The sequence below is a fragment of the Ambystoma mexicanum genome, chromosome 6p (assembly GCF_040938575.1).
Source record: "Ambystoma mexicanum isolate Mex_15411 chromosome 6p, UKY_AmexF1_1, whole genome shotgun sequence".
Classification (NCBI taxonomy): domain Eukaryota; kingdom Metazoa; phylum Chordata; class Amphibia; order Caudata; family Ambystomatidae; genus Ambystoma; species Ambystoma mexicanum.
The window spans coordinates 1447654813-1447678688 of NC_090935.1; the positions used below are offsets into that span (position 1 = coordinate 1447654813).

At 47.8% G+C, this 23876-nt stretch overlaps 1 protein-coding gene across 4 annotated transcripts in view; it reads left to right on the plus strand.

Annotated features, from left to right (window-relative positions):
* The first annotated feature begins 3100 nt into the window (after positions 1–3100).
* Positions 3101–23876, plus strand: part of LOC138510501 (zinc finger protein 530-like) — a 463288-nt gene continuing 442512 nt past the window's right edge. For 3 of the 4 annotated variants that reach the window (XM_069626199.1, XM_069626200.1, XM_069626198.1), the window contains exon 1: positions 3101–3430. In XM_069626199.1, the coding sequence (XP_069482300.1) occupies positions 3389–3430 (42 nt within the window). In that variant the 5' untranslated portion in view covers positions 3101–3388. The remainder of the gene's footprint in view (positions 3431–23876) is intronic. The other variant, XM_069626197.1, reaches the window with a different exon arrangement.

Consider the following 23876-nt stretch of genomic DNA (forward strand, 5'->3'; position numbering starts at 1 on the left):
TTGGGGCGCCGCTTCTCCGTCACCATCCATGGCACTGAGCGCACAAGCACCATTTTAAGAACACACAAAGGCCGCAACTCACACCACCTTACTTGCAGGCCAGACGTGGATCACCATCCCCATGACCAGCTGATGCAGTAACAATGTCTAATCCACCACCAGGAGGAATCACCACCATGTGCAGTTAGTTGTTTGTACACCCATGTGGGTGGAAGTCCCAAATATTGAGCCAGGTTGTCCCAGGGTTTACCCCATTAACATAGCAGGCATCCCCTGGATCCACCTTACACTCGGTGAAAACACGATGAAAATCATAAAAATACTCATCAAAACCACAACATGTGGTAGAAGCAGCCCTCAGCTGCTAAAGGTTCCAAAAATTGGCCTTGGATGGCCCACCAACACTTCAGAAATGAAGCCGCGACCTTCCTAGGCCCGATTCACGAAATGGCCGCCGACCGCGTGGTTTGCATCCTGCCCTTCAACATTATAAGACAGTCAAATTGTCATAAAAGAAAAAAAAATCACTGCTGATGTCACTGGCCTGGGATGCAATCCTGCTTCGTCGCCACTGTTGTGGTTTAGCCCGCGCCCTCGCCCTCACGGGTGTCTGTGAGCCCCATACCTGCCTACATTTGAAAATCGAAATTACTGAGATTTATGCCCCGTCCAAAGTCACACTAAACTCTGCCCATTTTCACATGACTCTGCCCACATGTCAAAAAGGTAACCTCTGTTGTAATGTGATGTGACATCAGAAATTTGCAGTTCAAATTGAAATATGCATATTTCATTAAATTGCCTTTTTACAACCAACCAAATTGCATTCGCCTTGCATAAAATCAACCCATACAAAGGTTTTCCCTGAATTTTGCAGTATTGTTAGGACACTTACCTGGCCTTCTCGCCGCATCCGTTCCCGGACGTGGCGGTTCTACCCCTGTTACCAGCTTGGGAAGCGTGGCTGTGGGCAGCGGGTCGGCACTCGCTTGCGTGCGCGAGCCCCGCGGGTAACCAGGAACGGGCAGGCAAGCTTGTGTTCCAAGCCTCGTTCCGGTGCCCGCTCGGCCATCGCGCATGCGCTGTCCCGCTAGCGGTCCACGCCTCGCTTTCATGCTGGACGCTGTAAATAGCGTCCAGCCCTCTACTGTTCGCGTCTTAACGCGGTTTGTCCCCACTTACCGTCGCTTGGTGCCTTGCATCAGGTCCCTGCTCCTTGGTTCCTGTTTCTTTGTCCCGACTACGGGCTGCCTTGCTCCTGCTACCCGCCAGTTCCTCTCCCTTCCCTGGGTCCAATTCCTTTGGGATTAGCTCCCTTGGCTCCGTGGCTCTTAGGAGGTTGGGGGGGGATTCCCATCTTGGCCTTCTCCCTCTCTTTGGGTCTCCCTGTTCCTGGGTCCATTCTCTCTTCCTGACCTCCTTGTTTGCCTTGAACTTCTTGTCACTTTGGCTCTGGGTGCCAGCCCTCCGGATTATCAACTGCCCTGGTGGATCGTGCTGAAGACCTCTCGTCCTCCAGTTGTGGCTTTCTACCGGACCGCACCAGCTCAACCTAGTCACCTCCCTGTCAGTGCTTGCACTGTCCCGACGTCACTGTAATCCACAGGGAGGTGAGCCAGTGGCGTTGGGAGGTGATTCCAATCCATCCCTGTTCCATTAGGGTTGGGTCGGGGTCGCTTCCTAGCGTTGCGATATCTACATTCGGTTTGGAAACTACCAGTCTGGCGTCACCAGTGAGACCAGCAACTGAAAACCCAGGTACGCAGCGCTCCAGAGATGCACAGCTTAACAAGTATGGAAATTGGACATTTCACCTTAGTGATGGCTGTGGTTCAATGGGGCCGAGTCCACCCTAACCTCGGCAAAAAGAACGAAAGCAAAAGAAACACGCATTCACATCAAAATTCGGCAAAAACAATGAAAGGTGAAGCAAAACAAACGTGGTTATTTTGCTTAACATGCATTTTTTTTGCCAATGTGCTGGAAGCTTACAGTCATTGCTGCAGAGACAAAGCCACACTCGGGCAGGGAGTCACAGTCCTGCAAGCATAACAAAAGAAAACCAATCAATGAAAACTGTCCCCCACCAAAATTCCCGAGATTCCAGGGTCTTTCCCGGAGACCCGGAGAAATGGTTAAAATTCCTGAGTCTCCAAAAATCCGGAGTTTAGTCAGGTATGGTGAGCCCCCTCCCGCCACACACTGCACAGAGACACAACCACTTGGGTCAGGCTCCCCGGTCGCTCTGCACAGCGGGAACACCTCCTTTATTTGTACTGCACACGGCGGAGTGCAACCCTTAAAGGTGCAGCATCACACATGCCTCGTCGGCCTTGAAACACTTGTGTATAGGTGCGTTATACATGCCATATCATTTCATATAATCTAGGAAGGTGCAGACAGGTCCAGGCCAAGTGGCGGAGCAGGGCATTAAAGGCATCAAAAGGTTCAGTTTGCTTGGAGGAGGTCTGTTTATCTGCAAAGTTATTCACGTAGATGATGTTTTTTTCCAAACCTGTCTTGAAGTTAACCATTTCATTCTTTGTTGTTTGCAGTTCAGTAAATAACTCAGTTCCTGTTAATTAAAGTTTGGAGGTGCCACGTCCCAAGTGCCTAAGGTGCGCCATATTTGAATTTAAATAAACGGAGCACTTTTGGGATACCTGACTCGGCAATACATACATTTTCTCTCGCTGTTGAGTAAGTAAACTGCGCAACCGCAACTCACGGACACAGCTCTCTCATTGTCAACCTGCCCAGGCGCACGTGGTGCCCCTTATTTAACCTATTACAGTTGCGCAAAACCTAAACACTTGTCGGTTGCTAAGAGCGACAAGATCAGTGTCAAGATAGGCTCAGAGGGGCGGTAGTGATCCACAGGAAGTGCCGCTTGAGGCCTCTTCCTGTGCAGGGCCCGTAGCTGTCAGAAATACAACTTTTCGAAAGTGTCTCATTTGTATCTTCTTAACATCGAGCCTTTTATAAGTACAACTAACGCCAGTCGAACCAAATCGCAGTGTGTATCAACCATGGCAGATTGTTTCACCCATCCCAGTCTGAATATTCCTTGCCCGTATTTTGTGGCTAATGCTTCTCACTGAGCAGGTCCCGGAGAGTAGCGTCTTTATGAGCATGCCCAGTCGTCACGGAATTAATTCGGCTTAACTCTCACAAAAGACGGAATCTACCAGCCGAGAAGCTCAGTACTCGACATATTCTAAGTGTATCAGCGAGGTCGTGCCTTAGCCCGTAACACCCATAGCCTAATCCGGGCTGGCTGGGCGTTTGCCGTGGCTTGTTTTGTGGCGGGTGAGGTGTGCAGTAGAGGTTCATTTTTTTTATCTTGCAAAGTCACAGTTCACCCTCAGTCTGAACCTTGAAAAACACAATGAAGATAAGGCGAAATGGTACCCGGCCGGTTTCAAGTAAGGTGAGTTTTCTCAAAGCAAGTCTGTCTTTGCACTAGTCCGTGCAATGAATTTAAGCTATTAACTTGTTTTAATTGAGGTTCTTTTGAGTTCCACCGAATTTAAGGGGTCGAAATAAATTGCTGCTAGGTTTTTTGGCTCCTTGTTGTTTAGAAGATTTCGCTTAATGTTATGTTATGTTACTTGGCATTTATATGGCGCTCTATATATCATTGGTATGATCTCAAAGCGCTGGTAGGTTGAACGCCCTCGGGAACCGCTGTTCTGGTCAGTAGAGAGAGCTAGTGTCGTAGAGTGCGTTGGTGCACCAGTTATGTGTGCTGCTGATGTAATTGCTGAATGGTAGCTGCATATTAGCGTTAGGTGTGGTGCTGAGGATATCAGTTGGATGTGTGCAGTCTGGTGGGTGGACACCCAGACTGGGTTCTGGCTGCGTTAGGCCTGAAGGAGGCTTATGTGGGCAACTAGGCCGGAATGTCATGGGATAGCTGCGTTTTATTAGGGTGATGAGGTGTTCGTGGAGTAGTGTTCATATGTAAACAGCTAGGCCGACTTTATCAGGGGTATAGCTGATAGCGGTGTTCTAGTTGTGTGATGGTGTATAGTAAGAGGGTAAGCGTAGTGATGTTGTTTGATATGATGGTTCATCTTTGAAACGCCCTAGACCAGGCACGTGAACAGGGAAAACAGCGATACACGGACATACATAGACCGGGGTCTGGGTTTACAGCAATAAGAGGGGGGCATACGGATATGTAGCAACAGCATGAGGAACTAGAAAGCAGGGTACATAGTGACACACGGGCACACTGGGCATACATGATGTTGAGAGGGTTGGGAAATACATTGGGATACAAAGCAACATCACAGGAACAGAATAGCACGGAACACAGTGACTGGGGCTGGGCATACAGCGATAGGAGAGGGACATAGGGATATATAACAACAGCAAGGGAACAAGAAAGCGGGGTACACAGAGACGCGTGCACAGTGGGAACTAGGGGGTAGGGTAATTCCATCCATCCATTTCTTCCGTTTTTCATTCAGTCCATCCTTTCCATCAAGTCCATCTAGTCCGCCACTTTTATCACTGCCATTCCATCCATTTATTCCACATGCATCCATTCATTCCCTCTGTTTCATCCATTTCATCCCGATCTTCATTTTCATCGATAGCTCAATCAGTGGGTGTATTCATTAAAGACAAGGTTGGGAGTCCCATTGTGGATTTAGTCCTTGGTTGGTTTAGTCGCATCTTTAAGGTTGATGTTGGTGTTATGGAAAGAGCCATGTTTCAAGTAATTTGCGGAATGTCATATAGTCTTGGGTGTGTCTGATGTGTGGTGGAAGCGAGTTCCACAGTGTCTGGGCCAATCCTGAGAAAGAGGATGCTCCGATCGTGACAGAGTTAGTGGTTGGGGTCAGTAAAAGGAGGGCAGTGCTTGATCTTAGGGAGCGGGGTGGGAGGTAAGGTTTTAATTTGTCTTTCAGGCATAGTGGGCCGGTCTTGTGCACTGCGCGATGAGTGATGCACAGGGTCTTGAAAGTGGCCCTTTCTCCGACTGGGAGCCAGTGGAGGGATCGGAGAGCTGGAGAGGTGTGGTTTCTTGGATCCAGGGCGAGGAGCAGTTTAGCAGCAGCGTTTTGCGCTCTTTGAAGTTTATTAAGGTGGTATGCCGGGACCCCTAGGTATAGGGAGTTGGCATAGTCCAGTCTCGACATTACAATAGACATAACAGCGGCAAGTCTGTTCAGGAAGGAGAGGTAGAGAAAAATGCGCCTGAGAATTTTGAGATGGTAGTGACAACATTTAGAGACATTGTTGATCTGTCGGGAGAAGGTTAGGCCAGAGTCCATAGTGCACCTAGGTTTTTTACTGTGACGGAGGGGATGGGGATTGGCCCATGGAAGGGGGCCAAGGGAGTGGACAAGGTAGAAACTCAGTGTTGCCGCAGACCATGATTTTGGTTTTAGTGGGGTTTAAGAGGAGGTGGTTTATAGTCATCCAATGGTCGATATCTAGGAGGCAGGCTGCGAGGTCTTGCTGGGGCTTGGTGTCTGAGTTGTGGATTTTAAGGATGATTTGGGTATCGTCAGCGTAGTTGTAGCGCAAGATATTGTGTAGGCGGATAATTCCAGGAAGGGGGGACATATAGAGGTTGAATAGGAGAGCACATAGACATGCGCCTTGCGGTACTCCAGTATTAACCGAGCGAGCAGCTGAGACAAAAGGGGAGAGGAGGGTTATTTGTTTCCTGTTGTTGAGGAAGAAGGCAATCCATTTGAGGGTGGTGCCACAGATTTCAAGGGAGTGGAGACGGTCAAGGAGGATTGAGTGGTTAATCGTGTTGAAGGCTGCAGACAGGTCGAGGAGAATTAGTGCAGCACATCCTGCAGAGTCTGCAGAGATCTTGAGATCATCCCAGATTGAGGTCAGAGTTGTTTCGGTTCCATGTCACGGTCTGAGACCTGATTGTGCAGGGTCGAGGAGGTTGTTGGATTCAACAAAGGCGTTTAGTTGGGAGTTATGATATAATATGAAATTTTATTTATATCGGCTCATACACATGTGTTCAGAGCGCAACCAAGCAAAGGGAGGGGAACAGCGGAGAACAAAATACGATTTTACTAGGCCCAGTGACATTAAGAACGTGAAAGTGCATGGAAAAGGGAAGATGGAGAAAGTGCATGGAGAGGGAGAAGTGGAAAGTGCGGACAGAGGAGAGAACAGAATAAATATTAAGTGGGATAAATAAAATAAGTGCAGACAAAAAGGTAGTGCAGCCAGACATGTGGCAAGTGCATGATTAGTCAGATAGGGTATCTCTGATAAGTGCAGAGGAAGAGTGGGGGACTGTATGAGTACAGATACAGATCCTCTGGCCACCCTTGGCATTGGGAAGTGCAGGTGGGAGGCAGGGTGCGCAGGTACCTGGGCCCGAAGGACAGAGGATGGCCACGTGTGCAGTGCCGAGAGCAACAGATCAGCAGGGGAGAAGAGGGGCAAAGGCAGAAGCGAAGAGGAAGGTCTTGAGGTGCTTCCGGAACCAGAGATGGTTCTCCTCAAGTTTCAGGGTGGCCGGGAGGCTGTTCCAAAGTGAGGCACCAGCCAAAGACAGAGATCTGCCCCCAGCTTGTTTCTTTGAAAAACGCCCGACCCTGAGGGAATTGGACGTAGAGGAGAGAAGGGCTCGAGAAGGGAGGTATTTACAGAGGAATAGTTGAAGGTATTTCGGTCCCAGGCCTGAGAAAGCCTTGTGGACAATGCAGAGGGTTTTACATTTAATCCTTGCATCCACTGGGAGCTAATGAAGGGATTTCAGAGCTGGAGAGATACGACCCCAGGGCTTGAGGCCAAGGAGAAGTCTTGCAGTACTGTTCTGGATTAGTTGTAAAGGGCGGAGAGTGGAGGGAAGTAGATTTAGAAAGAGGCTGTTAGAATAGTCCAGCCTGGAGAGAACCAGAGCTTGGGAGACTGTGAGTTTCTGGGGTAAGGAGAGGAAAGGCAGAGTACCTCTAAGGAGGTGCAGTACAGAGTTTGACTTTTTAGAGACGTCGGAGATGTGTGCGGAGAAGAAAAGTGTGGAGTCAAATATGACCCCGAGGTTCTTAGCCTCGCAAGTAGGGGTGGGAGGAGGGCCAAGGGAGGCCGGCCAGAGAGTGAAGGGAAAGGATGGTGAAGGTTTACCAATGAGGAGGATCTTATTTTTGTTGGCATTTAGACAAAGATCGTTGGCAGCACACAAGTTTTGAACGGCGGAAAGGCAATCGGAGATGAGGGAAGGCAAGGATGCTGTTCGCTCAATGAGTTTTGCAAGGAATCTGGTGTTCGAGATGGGTCTGTAGTTTTTGGGGTCAAGGAGGTCAAGAGATGGTTTTTTAAGAATAGGCATGACGTGCAATTTTGAAGGTATCAGGGAACATTCCATAACTGGGAGAGTCATTTAGAATGGTTCTTGCATGTTCTCCTGCACAGGTGGACGAGAACATTTCTTTGAGGACTGAGGCGGGGCAGGGGTCTAGGGGGGAGCCAGATGGTTTGCTAGCAGATAGGTCAAGACATTCTTCTCTGGAGATCTGTGTCAAAGGTGGGTAAGGTGGAGGTTGGGGCGGAGGGGGTGGGAGTGTTGTTGGATTGGTCGGTAGTTTGTAGGGACGGTTTGTTAAGGGAAGTCGTCCTGTCAAGAGCGGTGGTGTAGAAGTGGAGGGAGAGTGAGTCGCAGAGCGATTGTGATGGGGCAGATTGGGAAGAGGTGCAAGTGGGTTTGACAAATTCAGATATGATTCAGTGGAGTTCTTTGCTGGGGTTTCTACAGTTGAGAATCCTATTGTAGTAGGCTTTCTGGATTTCAGCTTTGTAGTTGTGATGGTGCAAGGCGAAAGTGGATCTGCTGAGACAGTTTTTTTTCTGCTTGCCACTCCAGGGATTTATTTAGTTTTTTGGTATTCCTCAGTTCGGGAGTAAACCATTTGGGAAATGGTCCATTGCGTGAGGAAGCGGGGCGCAAGGGGGTGAGAGGAATTAGCGATCAATTTACCCAAGATCCGAAGGAGTCGATGGATATGGACCTGTCGGGGGTAGGGGTGTTGTAGGGATTCGGCCAGGTCAGGAACGATCTTTACTTTGTTCCAGCATTTGCAGTGAAGGGGGGAGGGTGGGTGGGGCTTAGGGGAGGGGCACGGGAAGAGGATGGAGAAAGTGATGACAAAGTGGTGAGACCAGATGAGTGGTAAAGGGGGGCTAGATGTATCGGGTCATGGGAGCTGAAGATGGCATCTAGGGCTATCTTTTATGGATCTTGTGTATCTGCTTGGATCACATTCTCTGCATAGATTAACGAGCAGTATCTGGAGAAGGAGGTGGGAAGTGAGAAGGTACAGCGGCAAAGATGTTTTAGGACCGCTTTTCCCACCTGCAAATCTGCTTTAGAGTGTGTCAATGCAATAATGCTGTGTGAACATATGGCTGGAACTCTATGTAACAGCTTTGCAAATGCTGTCTAGAGGGACGTCTGCAATGAAAGCCAAGGTAGCTCCTGTACCGCTGGTCGAGCGAGCCCTGGGGGGGAAAGGTAAGACTTTCTTGAGTAGGGAATAGTAGAGCTGTATGCACTTGACTATCCATCTGGAGATGGCGTTCTTTGATATGAGATTGCCTTCTCTTCCAGGTGCTATGGAAACAGAGTGGGTCGGTTTCCTTAGAGATTTAGTTATGTTCACGTAGTACAAGACTGCCCTCCATACATCAAGTGTATGGAGGCTTCTTTCTGCTGAGCTGGATGGATTTTGAAAGAATGTAGGAAGTTCTATGGATTGATTAACGTGGAACTTTGAAATGAACTTCGGTGAGAACCTTGGATGCGTTCTGAGGACAACCTTGTCCTTGTGTATTAAGAAGAAAGGGTCTTGTACAGACAAAGCCTGTAGCTCACCGACTTGTTTTATAGAGGTGATAGCTACTAGGAATGCAGTCTATTAAGTCAGATGTTTTAGGCTGGCTTTGTTCATAAGCTCAAAGGGTGGACCCATGAGCTTGGAGAGCACAACATTGAGATCCTAACCTGGGCAAGGGTTGGAAATTGGGGGGGTATAGCCTCTTTACCCCTTCCATGAATGCCTTAATGACAGAAACTTTCCACCAGGACACTTTATTCTGTGAAGTGGTGTAAACTGACAGGCCCGCCAGATGCACTCTGATGGAGTTGAATACTAGGCCAGAGTCTAGTAGGTAAAGTATGTAATATAGAATGTTAGCTGGGGAACATTCTGTTGGGTTTAGGGTCTGTGACGTTGTCAGATCCTCACTCCTCTTGGCAGGCGCAGAGGCAGCACAAACTCCTCCCTCCCCATTGGGTCTTGGCACCTGGGTAGTAGAAACCGCAAGCCACCGCAACCCTCTGGGGAAAGAGGGTTAGGATCCGTTTGGTGGATGGGTAGAGGGAGTTCAGGATAACTGGAAAGAGGTTTAGGGAATTACAATGGATGGGTAAAGGGGATTAGGGAAACATGCTCCTCGACTCCAGTGCTGTTCTTGCTGGTGGTTGTTGGTAGTGGCTCCGCCCTCACACACTCACATCCAACTATCACACTCTTAGAAATTGTTCTTTTGGAAGGCCTTTGTATTGGAGCCTCTAACCAATAATCACCATTGGTTTTGTATTCTGTAGTGCTGCTTTGGGTTCCTTAAAACATGAACAACTCAGCACTTCACCCTCATTACTTCATGAAGGCCAACCCTCCCAACATCATGTCATACAGTGGTAACTCCCCACCAATATGCAAATCTCAAGTTCCCCACATTACCCCATGTGAGGGTAGCAAACAATAACATGCACACAAGGTGCTGAAACACTTAGCTCTGGCTTCTGTGGGAGTTCTAGGTCCTTCGGCCTTTTCGTGTTGATGGGCCGTGATACGTCTCACCAATCCGATCAAACAACGAGCTGAAAATAGCAAGACAAAGTCAGTGCACGTGCGTGCGAAATGTCGTTCCTAATGAACGTCCCCTGAAGGGTTAAAGATTGTTACAGGTTCGGTTGCTTCACCGCCAAGCTAACTCCATACTGGGTTAGTATTTATGCTCCGCATGCAATAAGTTAACTCGTTTTCTCTTGCTTCCGAAATAGTTCAAACACATTAATCCTGCAGCGCGTAGCGCGTCTCCCTCCGACGGGATAAATCAGCTGTTCTAGGTAAAAGACGTGTACTTAGCTTTTCATGTACGTGGGGCCGGGGATTGAGCAGGCGGGCGGTGCTCCGCGTAGGCGTGCCTCCAGGAGCTCGAGATGCACACGTCCTCTCTTGCCGGTGGTCAGGATTGCGAGCGGTGCTTTCTGGGTGCGGCTCGCGCATGCGCAATAGCGCGCATGTGGTCCTTCTTCTCCCAGCAGGCCCGTGAAGCGCACGGCCTGCTGGGCAATGTAGTTTCCGGGCGGTTCTCCATCCTTGGGCCTTCTTCCTGCAAAAAGGGTGGAGAACACGCCTGGACAAGCTGTTTGGACACCCAAGGGCCTCTTTAACTCCCCCCAGGACCCCCAAAACACTGCAAATTGCCCCAGCCCTGACAGACGTGCACCATATCACAAATCTCTTCCACTTATTTAAATAGCAGTGTCTGTTGTTGGGTTTTCGGCCTCTTAGGATATCCATGCACCTCTGTGGAAGATTCAGGTGGACAAATTCTATGACTTGAGGAGCAAATCTGCCAAGTTCATAGATTGAGGGCGCGGATGGAGAGATGCTCCCTGTACGGCACGGAGCTTGATTGGGTCGCACATCACCAGTTTGAGCTGATGTAGAAACCAAGGTTGTCTCACCCATATAGGAGCAACCAGGATTAAAGGTACTTGTTCCTGGTGCATCTTGTGCACTATTTTGCTCAGAAGTGGTGTCGGGGAAGGGGGAAATACAATACAATACAAATACAGTTTAATACAAACTGCTACCATAAACGTATTGTGACTCCTCTGGTGCTACTCATATACATTTGTGATACTAATTCTGTGTCTTTGGCAATCTGTAAAAGGTGCAGCAGGAAATCTCTAGAAAGCATGTACAGCATACTGGGTGATGTGTAATGGGTTAAATGATATAGTTGGCATCTCGTGTGGAAGCTAGATTTGCTTTGCTTGATGCCTGATACACAAGTGCTGTTTTTCGCTTAGTAGACCTGTAACAAATGGATTTTACAAGGCTGGCATGTGCAGTATTTCACGGGTTCCGTAGAAAATATAGGGGAAAAAAATGTATGCTGTGCTTGTTCAAATTTTGGCTGTATGAAAATTTCATAGAGACGAAAGTTTCGAACAAATGTCATACAGTACTGTTGTAGCAAACAAGGGGAGCGGGGCTGTGTCACCTGCACCTTTGTTAGCTACAATGGCAACGGCGCCAGGGGTGTCCCCCGCCTCCTATATAATAACGTTGAAAAATAAAAAAGGACACTGCAGTGCTGGTTCCCATCCACGTAAGTGAAGGGAACCGGCGCTGCAGAGAGATGACCGAGCCGGCGGCACACCACGAAGCGTGACGCCAACAGGTAAGTATGGGGCAGGTGGGGGAGCGGGTAAGGGATGCAATGGAAATCATGTGTGATTTCACCGCAGCGTGCATTTCGCATTCAGCATTATTTTGAATTCAAAATTTTGCGCCGAAGTAAAATTACGTATATCCATTTATCACATCCCGCAAACACATTTTTTGATTGTTTAAAGATAATTTTCATTACTCTTAGTCTTCCTCATTATAGTACTTAGCAGTGAGGCTCCAGCCTCGCTGACAGGACCTCTTTTCAAACATCTTTGCTCCTGTCTTGCCCCTCTCCCCTCCTCCTTACACATAATTCTCAGTTTTACTATACCCACCAGAATCATGGACCCCTCCACTATGGGAGGGTGGGACGGGAAGTCAGTACTGTGTTGAGGAAGAGTAGGTCTAGGAGTAATGAATATTACCGGTACGTAATCATAACATTGCATTCACATCCTCTTCCTTGTCCCAGTACTTGCCTGTGCAGTATACCAAGGAATTTTAGGAGAGGCCCATGAGAACAAATCTCACAAACCACCCAAAATGCTTCTAAAACACATACGTTATTGACCCTGAACTCGGGGAATTGACCTCAGATGGTCCATGAGCTCAAGATCTCTGCACCAAATGACCTACTAGCATTATGCTGTACGTTACTCCTGCAGTGCTTAATGAAAGTGTTGTGGTCAACCCATGTGGCTCCCTGCCTATCTCCTGCAGGGAGACCCCACTAGCATTAGCCTAGGGGGCTGCCACCCCCTTGTGGAGCAATCCTGAAACTTCCATGGAGGAGGCATACCCGCCTTTGCACAGACCATAGAAATGACCAACCTGATCCATCTACTTATAGACGCAATTGAGGCCTTATGACATGCCCCTGGCTGGCAAAATTTTAACATGCGACTGTCTGCCTTTCTGGTGGACTCTGTCATCCCATGTATTCCAAGACAGTCCTCTGAACATCCAAACAACGTCAGGGCACTTCTTCAGTGGATGTTAAGATACAGCGTCCCCTGAAAAGGCCTTGTTGAATGCTGAATCCATTGTCTTGTCCACAAGGACCCGGACGGCACCTTCCTCTTCTGCCAATGACTATATTCTTACTAGACTGGGGAGGATAGTCACTTACCGATTCCGGCATTAGCTTCCCCTTGACAGCTCTGATTTTTGTACCCCTCTCCGGAAGTCTTTCAAGGACGGCAACCTTCTCCATATTGTCACTCTAAACTCTCGCTCCGCTGTCAAACACACCTCTGACATCTGCCGCCTTCTGGAGGAACTTGACCTCGATGTCCTCGGTCTCACCGTGACATGGTTCACGGCCAGCTCTGTCACGAGCTTTGACACTCTCCCCCCTGACGGCTACAAGATCCTCTCTGCGCCCAGGTCCAACCATTCATAGGGGGTGTAGCCCTGATCTTCCCCGAGTGGATTACTGCCTCTATTATTCCTACGCAGGCCTACTCCTCTTTTGAATGCCTTGTCTGCAGGCTCTCTCTCTCTCTCTCTCTCTCTCTCTCTCTCTCTCTCTCTCTCTCTTTTCTAACCATTCCATTACTGTGGCTACTATCTATCGGCCACCTGATCAGATCTCCTCCTTCCTCTCCGAGTGGGCGGACCTCTCCTCTTCCCTCCTGTCTCGACCACTCAACTCCTCCTTCATGGAGACTTCTACGTCCACGTTCTGATCTCCTCAGACCTTCCCCTTTCTATCCCTTCTGGTACATCCTCTGACAAACTGGCCTGCTGCCTGCTCCAAAGGCAATAATGGCTCTCTGTCCGCACCAAGAATAGAGCTCACATCCAAGCCTGCATCTCTGCTGCATCCAACAACTGGGCTGAACTCTTTACAATCTGCAAGGAACTGGCCAATCCTGCCAAGTCTCTACCTCTCCTGTCCCTTCCCAAGCTCTCTGCACGGCTCTGGCTTCTCATTTCATCTCTAAAACTCAAGACATCCTATCCTTTCTCTCCTCCTCTCCTCTTCCTCCCTCTGTGCCCTGCTCTTCCTCTGGCCCTTCTTCAGCCACCTCTCCTCCCTCCTTCTCTGCCTTTCCCCCGTTCTCACCTGACGAGGTTTCCAGACAAGTCCGATCTATAAAAGTCTTGTCAAAACAGGTTCACCCCTGCTCATCAAAACCATCAAGGACCACATCGACTCCCTGGCTCCTGTCCTGGCCGACTTCTGTAACCACTCCTTCGCCACTGGAGTCTTCCTTTCCCTCATAAAGTACTCCCTTGTGCACCCTCTTCTTAAGAAACCCTCTGCCGACCCGTCTTGCCCGGCCAACTATCTCCCAATCTCCATCACTCCTTTCCTTGGCAAACTCCTGGAAAAGCTGGCCATCTCCCAGCTTAATCTTCACACTGAATATGTTGGTTGCCTCCATGACCATCAGTCTGGCTTCAGAGCTGCCAGAAGCACAGAAACTGCTCTCCTGAACATCCGTGAAGACCTGCTCTCCAGCACCCCCTGTGTCCTTACCTTGATTGATCTCTCTTCTGCCTTTGATAGGTCAACCACACCATCCTGCTCAATCATCTCTGTTATAACCTGGGGATCACTGGTTAGGCCCTGGAATGGCTGGCTGACTTCCTCTCTGATCGGCCGTCGCAGGTCCAACTTGGGTCCTTCCTCTCCTCTATCTCTACCTGTGTGGTGTTCCCCAGGGGTATAACCTCTCTCCCTGGCTGTTTAACCAATACCTGGCACTTCTTGCCCACCACATAGCCGCACTCTGCCCCAACCTCCAGTGCTATGTAGATGACACTGAGCTCATTTTCAGGCTAGCCTCAGCCACCCCTTCTCCCTCTCTCATCTCTGACTGCCTTTCTGCCATCCAAGAGTGGTGTGCTGCCAGTTATCTCTGCCTTAATGCCAGTAAGACTGAGATTCTCCTCACCGTCACACCCACTCCCTCCTTTCCTGTCATTCTTTGTCCAGCCTCTCTTGGCCCTCTTCCTGCTCCCATCTGTGAGGCTACAAACCTCGGGTCATCTTCGACTCCACACTCTCCTTAGAGACATCAGAGATGTGAGGAGAGAAGTCACACTACCAGCTGCACCTCCTTAGAGGTATTCTTCCTTTTCCCTCCTTCCCCCAGAGGCTCACTGTCTCCAGAGCTCTGGTACTCTCTAGGCTAGACTATTGCAACAGCCTCTTTCTAAATCTGCCTGCCTCTACTCTCCGCCCTCTGCAACTTATCCAGAACAGGACTGCGAGACTTGTCCTTGGCCTCAAGCCCTGGGATCGTATCTCTCCAGGACTGAAATCTCTGCACTGGCTCCCAGTGGCTGCAAGGATTAATTTCAAAACCCTCTGCATTGTCCACAAGGCCTTCTGGGGCCTGGGGCCTCAATGCCTTCACCTCTCTTCCTAAATATCTTCCTTCTCGAGCCTCCAACTCCCTCAGGGTCACTCGCTACTCCAAGCAACGAGTTGGTGGTAGATCTCTCGCTTTGGCTGGGTCCTCACTCTGGAACAGCCTCCCTGCCTCACTGAAACTTGAGAACCATCTCCGGGCCCGGAAGCACATCAAAACCTTTCTCTTTGCTTCTGCTTTTTCTCCTCTTCTCCCCTGCTGAACTCCTGGCCGAAACTGCACTGGTTACCTGGCCACCCTCTGATCTCGGGGTCCATGTCCCCTCCACTGCCAGTCGCACTCCTGCACTGCCTTCCTGGCAAACCCTGCACTCGTGACTGTCTCTGTATCCCTACAGTCCCACTACCAGCACTTGACACTGGATGTCTGCATTTACCCTTGCACTTGCCACTAGCTGGCCTTACTTTACTTATTGTTATTATTCCTTTATCCCATGTACTGCACTCACCCCCCCTCTCCCTCGCACTTTCCCCTTCCTCCTTCCCATGCCCTTGCGCGATCTGAATGACACCTGACCTGGTAGGATTGTTGTCTGTCTTCCCTCTGTTCCCCCTCCCTTGCCTATGCTAGTTCCATGCAGAATGTGGAATATGCTCCCTTGAACTGGTGGCAGCAACAGGTGAATACAAGCCTTACCTCCAAATGTGTGTACTATGCTTCAATAGGGAGGTATTTATACCTCCAGGAGAGGAGAGGTGCGTGCAAAGACATTTGCATAGACATCCTGTTGGGTAGGCGGAGACTCGCAGGTAAGTACTGGGACAAGGCAGAGGGACATGGGGGTAATGATGAAGCATATCTACCCTTTTTTTTCCCTTCTGGGTCTCTGTAATTTGTATCCAAAAATACATAATGGGTTCCTGGATCCTGTAGAAGCAGTTTTGAACTACTCGGCTGGACTTGCCAACATATAGATGCGGATTTAGGTGAATTCGTTTGGTTTTGGTTTTTATTTTCTTCATCAGACTGTTGGGTGCAGCCTTTACAAGCTTTAATGGTGCATGCATGTTTATTGAAATCCTTCCAACATACCACCACCACACACTTCCCTCCCCAGGTGTGCCCTTTCTGAACCTCAACACCTCTACATTACCCGAGAATAAAGTTTAACATTCATGTTCCTGGATGGTTAAATTCATGAGCCGTTATTCCTGCATCAGCATCTTTATGCATCTACAATAGATAATTTCAATCATTACTTTTTTGTTTAAATTTAAAGTTATACGAAGAACACTTTTTAAAAGTATTTGATGGCGCAAAGAAGTTTGCAACCTTTTAGTTCTTCAGCACGAATTAGCACTAGCCAGTATAGTCCATGATGACGGTCCCAAACACGCGGTGAGCCACCAGTTGCAGTGGATACTTAGCCCCAAGGTGCCACACATTTGCAGGTTCATAGGTCACCAGTCCAAGCACCATACAGCTCCTACACTTTGTGCTAATAAGAGGCGGCAAAAGTCTTCCCTGAAAATAACCAGCCTTTTTATTTGTGGAATCCCTCGTAAGAGCACGAATTAAGAAGTAGAGCAAATATTGTTGAGGTTTCCTTGCTTGAAGTGCCCCAGGAGGAAAGCAGGCAGCAGTGGGAGGTTGAGGGATTGCATGGCCGTATCATGATGAGAGTCTTGTGATCTTGGCCAAACACTAACTATACAGAGCTCTCATGTCCAATATGAACGTTTTACTTGGCATTTTAAATGCATCATTTGTTGTTCCACATAAGATTTTTAAGCGGGAGCATAAAAGGGGCTAATTAATCTAAAGGAATATAGATTTCCATCCAGGTTCCACCTGTTGAGAAATCCAAGCTGGCAGGGTGGCTTCTTTCTTGCCACCAACAGAGCAAAGGCACTCTAGAGAAGTGTCTTAATCCAGACAGTCCTAGCTAGCTCGCTATGTTTCGTTATCGTCTGAACGCTTACATTAGTTTCTAACCAGGACACACTGTTGGCTTGTATTTCACGAGTGGGACCCAACACGTTTGTCTGTCTACTACTAAATTATTGCATTTGCTCCTACAATGGCTTTTTTTGTTCATTTAATCAAACTACCTTTATATAATTTGGTGCAGAGACAACGTGGTATAATATAATTGCATTGGGAAGTCGCATCATTAAGGCGCGGAAAGGAAAAATGGAGAAAACCCCTCCTCTCAATCAATTTCACCTCTTAACCGCACGCCCCCACTGCAGTCTCTGAGCAATGTAGTTGAATCAATATTACCAGGCTAATGAATTCCCTACATAGACTGACAAGAGATAATAACAGCCACGGGTGCACTGATCGTGATGAATAGCGAGTTTTTCTGGGATTACATATAGTATAATAGCCTTAAATCTCTTGAGGTTTTTTTTCCAGCATGAGAAGTCTTTATTTGAGCATTTAAAATATTCCAAAATGCTTCATGGGTTGCAAAAAATGTAAAAGTATTATCATGCAAACATATGTAATTATTTTGTTAATCGGAAAGTCCACCTCTTGCCCAGCCAGTCCCTAATCGTAGCGTTTTATATAGACTTCCATTGTGATGCAATGTTCTCACTATCAACAGGGGCTTCGCAATCTGCTTTTTGTATCAGAAGTATGTTATCTGGCATGAGCTCCACTGCCAGGACAAGTAATGGCAGCAGCAATGGGAACTAGTCGGATCACATTATTCGGACTGGAAGCAATTAAGTGAGGCCCTAGCTGATGGAGAAGCATAACATTCAAAGACTATAAATAACATGACTCTCCAATTCTGAATTTGCACATCACCACCATCAAAAAGATCCACTCACTGCGATCAAAAGCTCTTTTCTTTTCCGGCCCGAGGGCTAAAGGGCCCTGTGGAGTGCATGTTCTGAGCAATGTCGTGAATTTTCTGGACATTATCAGTAGTTGGTCTCTCTTGTACATATCTCACTGTTCCACTTCTGGAAGAATATTTTGGCATATGAATGGATGTCTGTATTGTGCAGTGGTATTGGGCGATAGGAGGAGCAGAGCAACTGGTCTCATCCAGATTTATGAGTTCTAGAGATTTTAGCTTTGCCGATAGTATCTGGCAAAATTCCCCCCTCTCTAATCTAACATTTTATCATCTAACAGTATAAAAGGCCAGATATAGTTTGTTCCTGTATGTTTATCTGATGCAGTCATAGCGTCACATGTTATCACTGATAGAGCAAGCTGCTGTCTTGGGCTATATAGTGGCCCTACTGTGTTAGTGTAAACCTGCACTTTGGCCCGTGTACACAGGCTTCTACATTAGTGATTGAATAATCCATACAGAGGGCCTATAAATTGTTTGGTGAACGACTTCTAAAAAAGCACAAAAGTCTGGGAGACCCTCTACTAAGAACAAACACTTTTGCAGGAAGGTGCTCACTCGGGAGGGTGCACAACCACGTTTTAGTTCACTGGACCCTTCACAGAGGAGACATATCTACTTGCATGTCAGTCTGGTCCCACCCACCTGGACAGTCCAGCACAGAATGTTAGGCAATTCTCCTCTGAACAAGAGTACCAACGGCAACCCCAGACACGTGTTTCACCCTAACCCAGGGTAATCCAGGTGTGGACCCATTGCTCACTGTGCCTTAGAGAGGCTCAGCTTAACCTCACTGAGGAGGTCCAACAAGGCCGAAACCCGTGTCCGGGGTTGCCATTGGTACTCTTGTTCAGAGGAGAATTGCCAAGCATTTCGGTGATGGACTGCCCAAGTTGGTGGGACCAGACTTATATGCTAATAGTTATTTCTCCTCTGTGAAAGGTACATTGAGCGTGGTTGTATAACCTCCTGAGTGGAAGAAATTCCATAGAACAGGGCATTTGATCCATTTTCGTTCGCAGTAGAGGTGCTCCTGCACTTTTGTGAATTTTGTAAAAGTTCTAAAAAAGTGCAGAAAAGCTAATGGGCCTGGAACTTTATTTCTTATTTGGTGATTTTTAAATTTAATAGTATCGATCCTGTCCCAGGAAGATCTCTAACCCACTTTAATTGCTACAAACTCACCAATGGTCAACCCCCACAAAAACTACTACAGCAATTCATGGGTGTCCCCCCACATACATTGTTCCCCTGTGCACAGCGAGATAGGTTGAGGGTGAGGCGTGGGGGTAGGGACGTTGGAAGGTACATATTGGAAACTGTAAGTTTTGTTGACTATTTGAGAACTTCGGGTTGGGTGGCGGGGTGATGTAACAATGTTTGTGATTGTAAGTTCTTCGAATTCGTACTTTAATTTGTTCAGACCTGCTCGTAAGTTGATATGCATGTTCCTCGATAAAACTCAAAAAAGAATAATTATAAAAACAATAAAATGATAATCTATCCTTTTCAGAAATAGTAGGAAATACTGTAGATAAAACCGAAAGTGTTTATTCCTCAACCCCCACTGCAGAGTACATCCCTCCTGAATTCCACCAATGTTCTTTATCTTTCTGTGCTGTGGTTCTATCGGCACCTCGAATCTCCCTGACACTCTTTGATTTTTGCTTTTAGTTTCTATGCTAGTATTTGACCTTCGAAGTTTTGTTTACTTTTAATTAACACATGATCTTCTTTATTAGTTGAGTGAGCGTTGAATTGAGTGCATACTGCTAGCAATCTGCGGAAGAATTTTCGGAACCAGACCCAGTGTTTGTGTACACACTCAGAGCTCAGTTGCAAAGTTTTCGGAATCTTTGTAACTTAACTTGCAACTTAACTTGTACAATCTAGCTGTTTCTTACCCCCCCATCCAGTAGCTATTTTATCTGGGCATGGATGCTCCTAGAAGAAAGGAGAAATATCAGTGTAAATATCTTTGTACAAAAGGGGCCCCTCAACAAACCCATATTTAATTTTCAGAATCTTGGTGGGGCCTCTGTCCGCATAATATCTAGCTACCAGGAGACATGGGCCTGGTCTGATGTATTAATGTTCTCTTTTGTATTACCATTTGTTGAGAAGGACACAAACCAGAGTCTGGATATATATAATCAATTACTGAATAATGGCGGTGAAAATAAAATAAAATGAAATGCCCTTTGCTGGATGTAGATGCCTCCGGGGTCTCTTTAATGCTCCTCCGCAGTAAGGACCTGTATAGCAAACCCAGGTCATGTCGATGGATACATTAAAATCTCCAGGTAAGGTTAAGCAAGCTGTAGCAAACAATTGCAATTCACTCAGTAGAGGGTCAAAGAAAGAATTTAGCACTTCTTTTAGTGCATATACTGTAGCTATTGTTTGGGACTCCCTGGCTGTTCATTCTCCTTTTAGAAATGCACATCTGCCCTCTTTTTTATCTGTCTTGCTGTCAATCAGGGAAAAATGGGAATTGCCACCAAAGTGAATTCCAAACTCTCACTCTTTTTTTATTTTTTATTTCATTTTTTGGTCGCTATATAATAATGTATAGGGAACATTTTGGCTCTCCATTCTAACTGCATCTTGTGTATTCAGGTGGATCTAGTGATAATTGACTCTTGTCGAGTAAGACATTGTGTGGTCTGTTTGTGTGTGAAATATATATTATAGGGCGGTGACCCCCACCCTATAGTTAAGGTGAGTCGGACTTGCATAGGAAACCCAAATAAAATGAATTGATAATAACTTTTGACTTGTATGATGAATTTGATTGACATTTTGCAGACAATTCTGTAGGTGCAGGCCCCACCAGACTGCACATTTTGGGAAAGATTTGCTAAACATTCTTTAGGAAACAAAAAAATGAAAAAAAACAGTTTCGGCCTATTCCCCATTGATTTTTCCATAAATGAGCAACACCGTACAACCCAAACCGCTGGACGAATTTTGACCAGATCCGAAACAACTTGGGCACAAAGTGTCGACTTGTGATCCTTTTGTGGCTTGGGGTAGTCTGTCAAGTACCTTTTAAAATATTTGACTGAGAAGATGGTGTACCCTTCTCCCAAAATAAATAGCTATATGACAGAGTGAGTATCCAAGTGTTTATTAATGAAAACGCCACCATCTTTCTTTTTTCTTCTTTTTTCCCTTCCATGCGAGAGCTAGCCGCTGTTATACTCCACGGTATCTGGAAAAAAAACATTTTCAGGTAAAAACACATGCAAATGCCATCAAATGGGAGATGGGGGTGGGGGCAAGAGAACACTAAGTGAAATTTGGGATTTGGAGGGGGGGCTAGGGACCTTGTTTGCAACACAAGGCTTAAAAAGCTTTCCCATACCCTGGGGTATACCCACGAATAGCCAACATCTCAAAGCAAACTGCGTCAAAGAAACAGAGTGTTGTGGGATAATGGGAGAGGGCAGGGGATGTGGGAGGAGCTGGCACCGATGAATGGGGAACTTGGTGAAGGCCTGGAGGGGCACAAAAGCATTTGTTTTCCGGATGCTTTTCTGATATTTGCGGCTATAAAACTACACATAACCTGTTATGCTCACCTGATATCCCCGGGGACGTCTGGAAGGCTCTGACATCTGGAACCCTGGATGCGTAGTTGCCCAGTGCTGAATAATGAATCTGCAATTACAGAAGGGAGGATTTGTGATAACTGTCTCTAACGGGTGAATCTCCCACCTTCCTCTGACCGATTCCCTTCCCACTGGGTTCTTTTCTCACCTTAGTTATTTGTAGGGTGAGCTATCCGTCCTGTGTTTCTTGTGCAGGGGCGCTTGATGTTTGTTGGCAAGCTGCCGGAGTTGCTTCACTAGTGCAGTACGCCTTCCTTGGACCCAGGCCTGCTGTGACCCCGAATCTGCTGGTAGGCAGGTAAGTTTGTTAATTGTAAGTCTTTGTTCTGTTTATGGTGGGAATTGGTTAATGTCTTTATCTCCTTCTTTTCAGGTGCGAAGGTCTTGATGCTGGCGTGCCGGATGGAGAGGCACATTTCTAGGTAAGAGAAGGCGCGAAGCACAGTGCCTTTGTCTTTTAAAGCTAACCTGTGTTTTCTTCTTCTCCTCGCAGGCCGCTGTGGTGCGAACGCGCGGGTAGACTCGCCAGGAGGAAATGGGAGCGGCAGACCCCAGTCTCCCGCGTGACATGACACTATGCCCCCTCCCAGGAAGACCCGGGGCACCAGGTTTCCAGGGAAACCGTACGTAGAACTCACGTATCAGCCGGGGAGCATGCACGTGCTGGCGCGGTTCCCATGTACGATCACAGGCTGGGTACCCCTTCCAGTCAACCAAATAGTGGAGCACCCCTCTACGGTAACGGGCATCACAGATCTCGTGTACCTCAAACTCAGGGACGCCCTGTACCAAAACAGAGGCCGGACGAGGAGAGGTGCGGCCGTAATCATCGACCACATAGGGCTTTAACAGGGACACGTGAAAAACGGGATGTACACGCCAGGAAGAGGGTAGGCGAAGACGGAAGGCTACAGAGGACAACCGTTTGGTGATAACAAAGGGTCCCAAATATCGAGGGGCCAGTTTGACGGGCAGATTGCGGAGAGGCAGGTTCTTTGAGGACAACCACACCTTGTCGCCCTCCTGGAAATTAGGTTCTGCACTCCTCTTCCTGTCTGCCTGTCTCTTCATCCGATCCTTGGCTTCACTTAAGATCTTGCGTGCAAGTTCTTGCTGTTCCCGGATGTGTAAGACCAGACCATCAGCAGAGGGAACAGTACTAGATGGAACTGGTTGAAAAGGCATTAACCGAGGATGTAGACCAGTGGAACAGAAGAATGGGCTGACTCCAATGGAAGCATGAACGGTGTTGTTGTAGGATACTTCGGCCAGATCTAACCCATCTTTCCAATTAGACTGTGTGGCATTGGCAAAACAGCGGAGGTACCCCTCCAAAGTCTGATTGGTCCTTTCGGTTAGCCCATTTGTCTGTGGGTGGTAGCCTGAGCTTAGAGCTCTATGTATTCCCAGATGACCACACACCTGTCTCCAAAATGATGAAAGGAACTGGGTACCTCTGTCCGATATGATTTTCTCCGGTAGGCCGTGCAACCGGTAGATGTCGTGCAGAAACGCTGAAGCCATTTGAGTAGCTGTAGGGATTTTCTGGAATGGGATGAAATGGGCCAGTTTGGTGAAGCTGTCCACAACCACCATTATACAGGTGTACCCTTCAGATGGAGGCAAATCCACAATGAAATCGGTGGCGATGGTATGCCATGGATAGGGAGCCACTTCGGTGGGCATTAACAAACCCAATGGTCGTCTTCTGGGAACCTTGCACTGGGCACAAATTGGACAGCTGTCGATGTACTTCTGGACCTCGGTCGCCCAACCAGGCCACCAGAACTGTCGGGATATCAAGTCTCGAGTGGCTCTGACCCCGCGATGTCCTCCTATGGGTGAATCATGGAATCCATGTAGAATGCCCCTTCTAACGGCTCCTCTAGGTATGTAGAGTCTTCTCTGAAAAAACAACAGTCCATCTCGTTCTGAAACCAATTGCCGACTAAGAAGGGTCGTTCTTTCTGGATCCGACCGAGTGGCTTCCGCGATGGACTTAAGGTGAGAGGACAAGGCCAGCAGAAAATGGCGAGGAGAAATCAGTGGCAGTTCTGGACAAGGCGTCCCATCTACGTTCTCCAGGGACCTGGAAAGCGCATCCGCCTTTGTATTGGAGGTTCCCGCGATATAAGTAACATGGAACTCAAACGGAGAGAAGAAGAAGGCCCACCGGGCTTGACGAGGAGTCCGACATTGCAAAGAGCGAAGATATTGCAGATTGCGATGGTCTGTCCGCACCTCCACAGAAAAGCGTGCTCCGAGGAGAAGATGTCTCCATTCCTCGAATGCGGTCTTGATGGCCAATAGTTCCCTTTCAATCACCGCGTAGTTTCGTTCGCTGGGACTCAACTTGCGAGAATAATAGGCCACTGGATGTTCTACTAATGTGGTTGGATCTTTCTGAAGAAGGACTGCTCCTACAGCGAAGCTGGAAGCATCGGCCTCCACTATGTAAGGCAACTCTTCCTGGGGATGGCGCAGGATCGGGGCAGCCATAAAGGCCGACTTCAATACGTCGAAAGCCTGAGAAGCCACGAGATCCCATTTGAACGTGATCTTGCTGCTGGTTAGCCTGGTGAGGGGCGCCGAGATCTGTGAGAACTGTGGG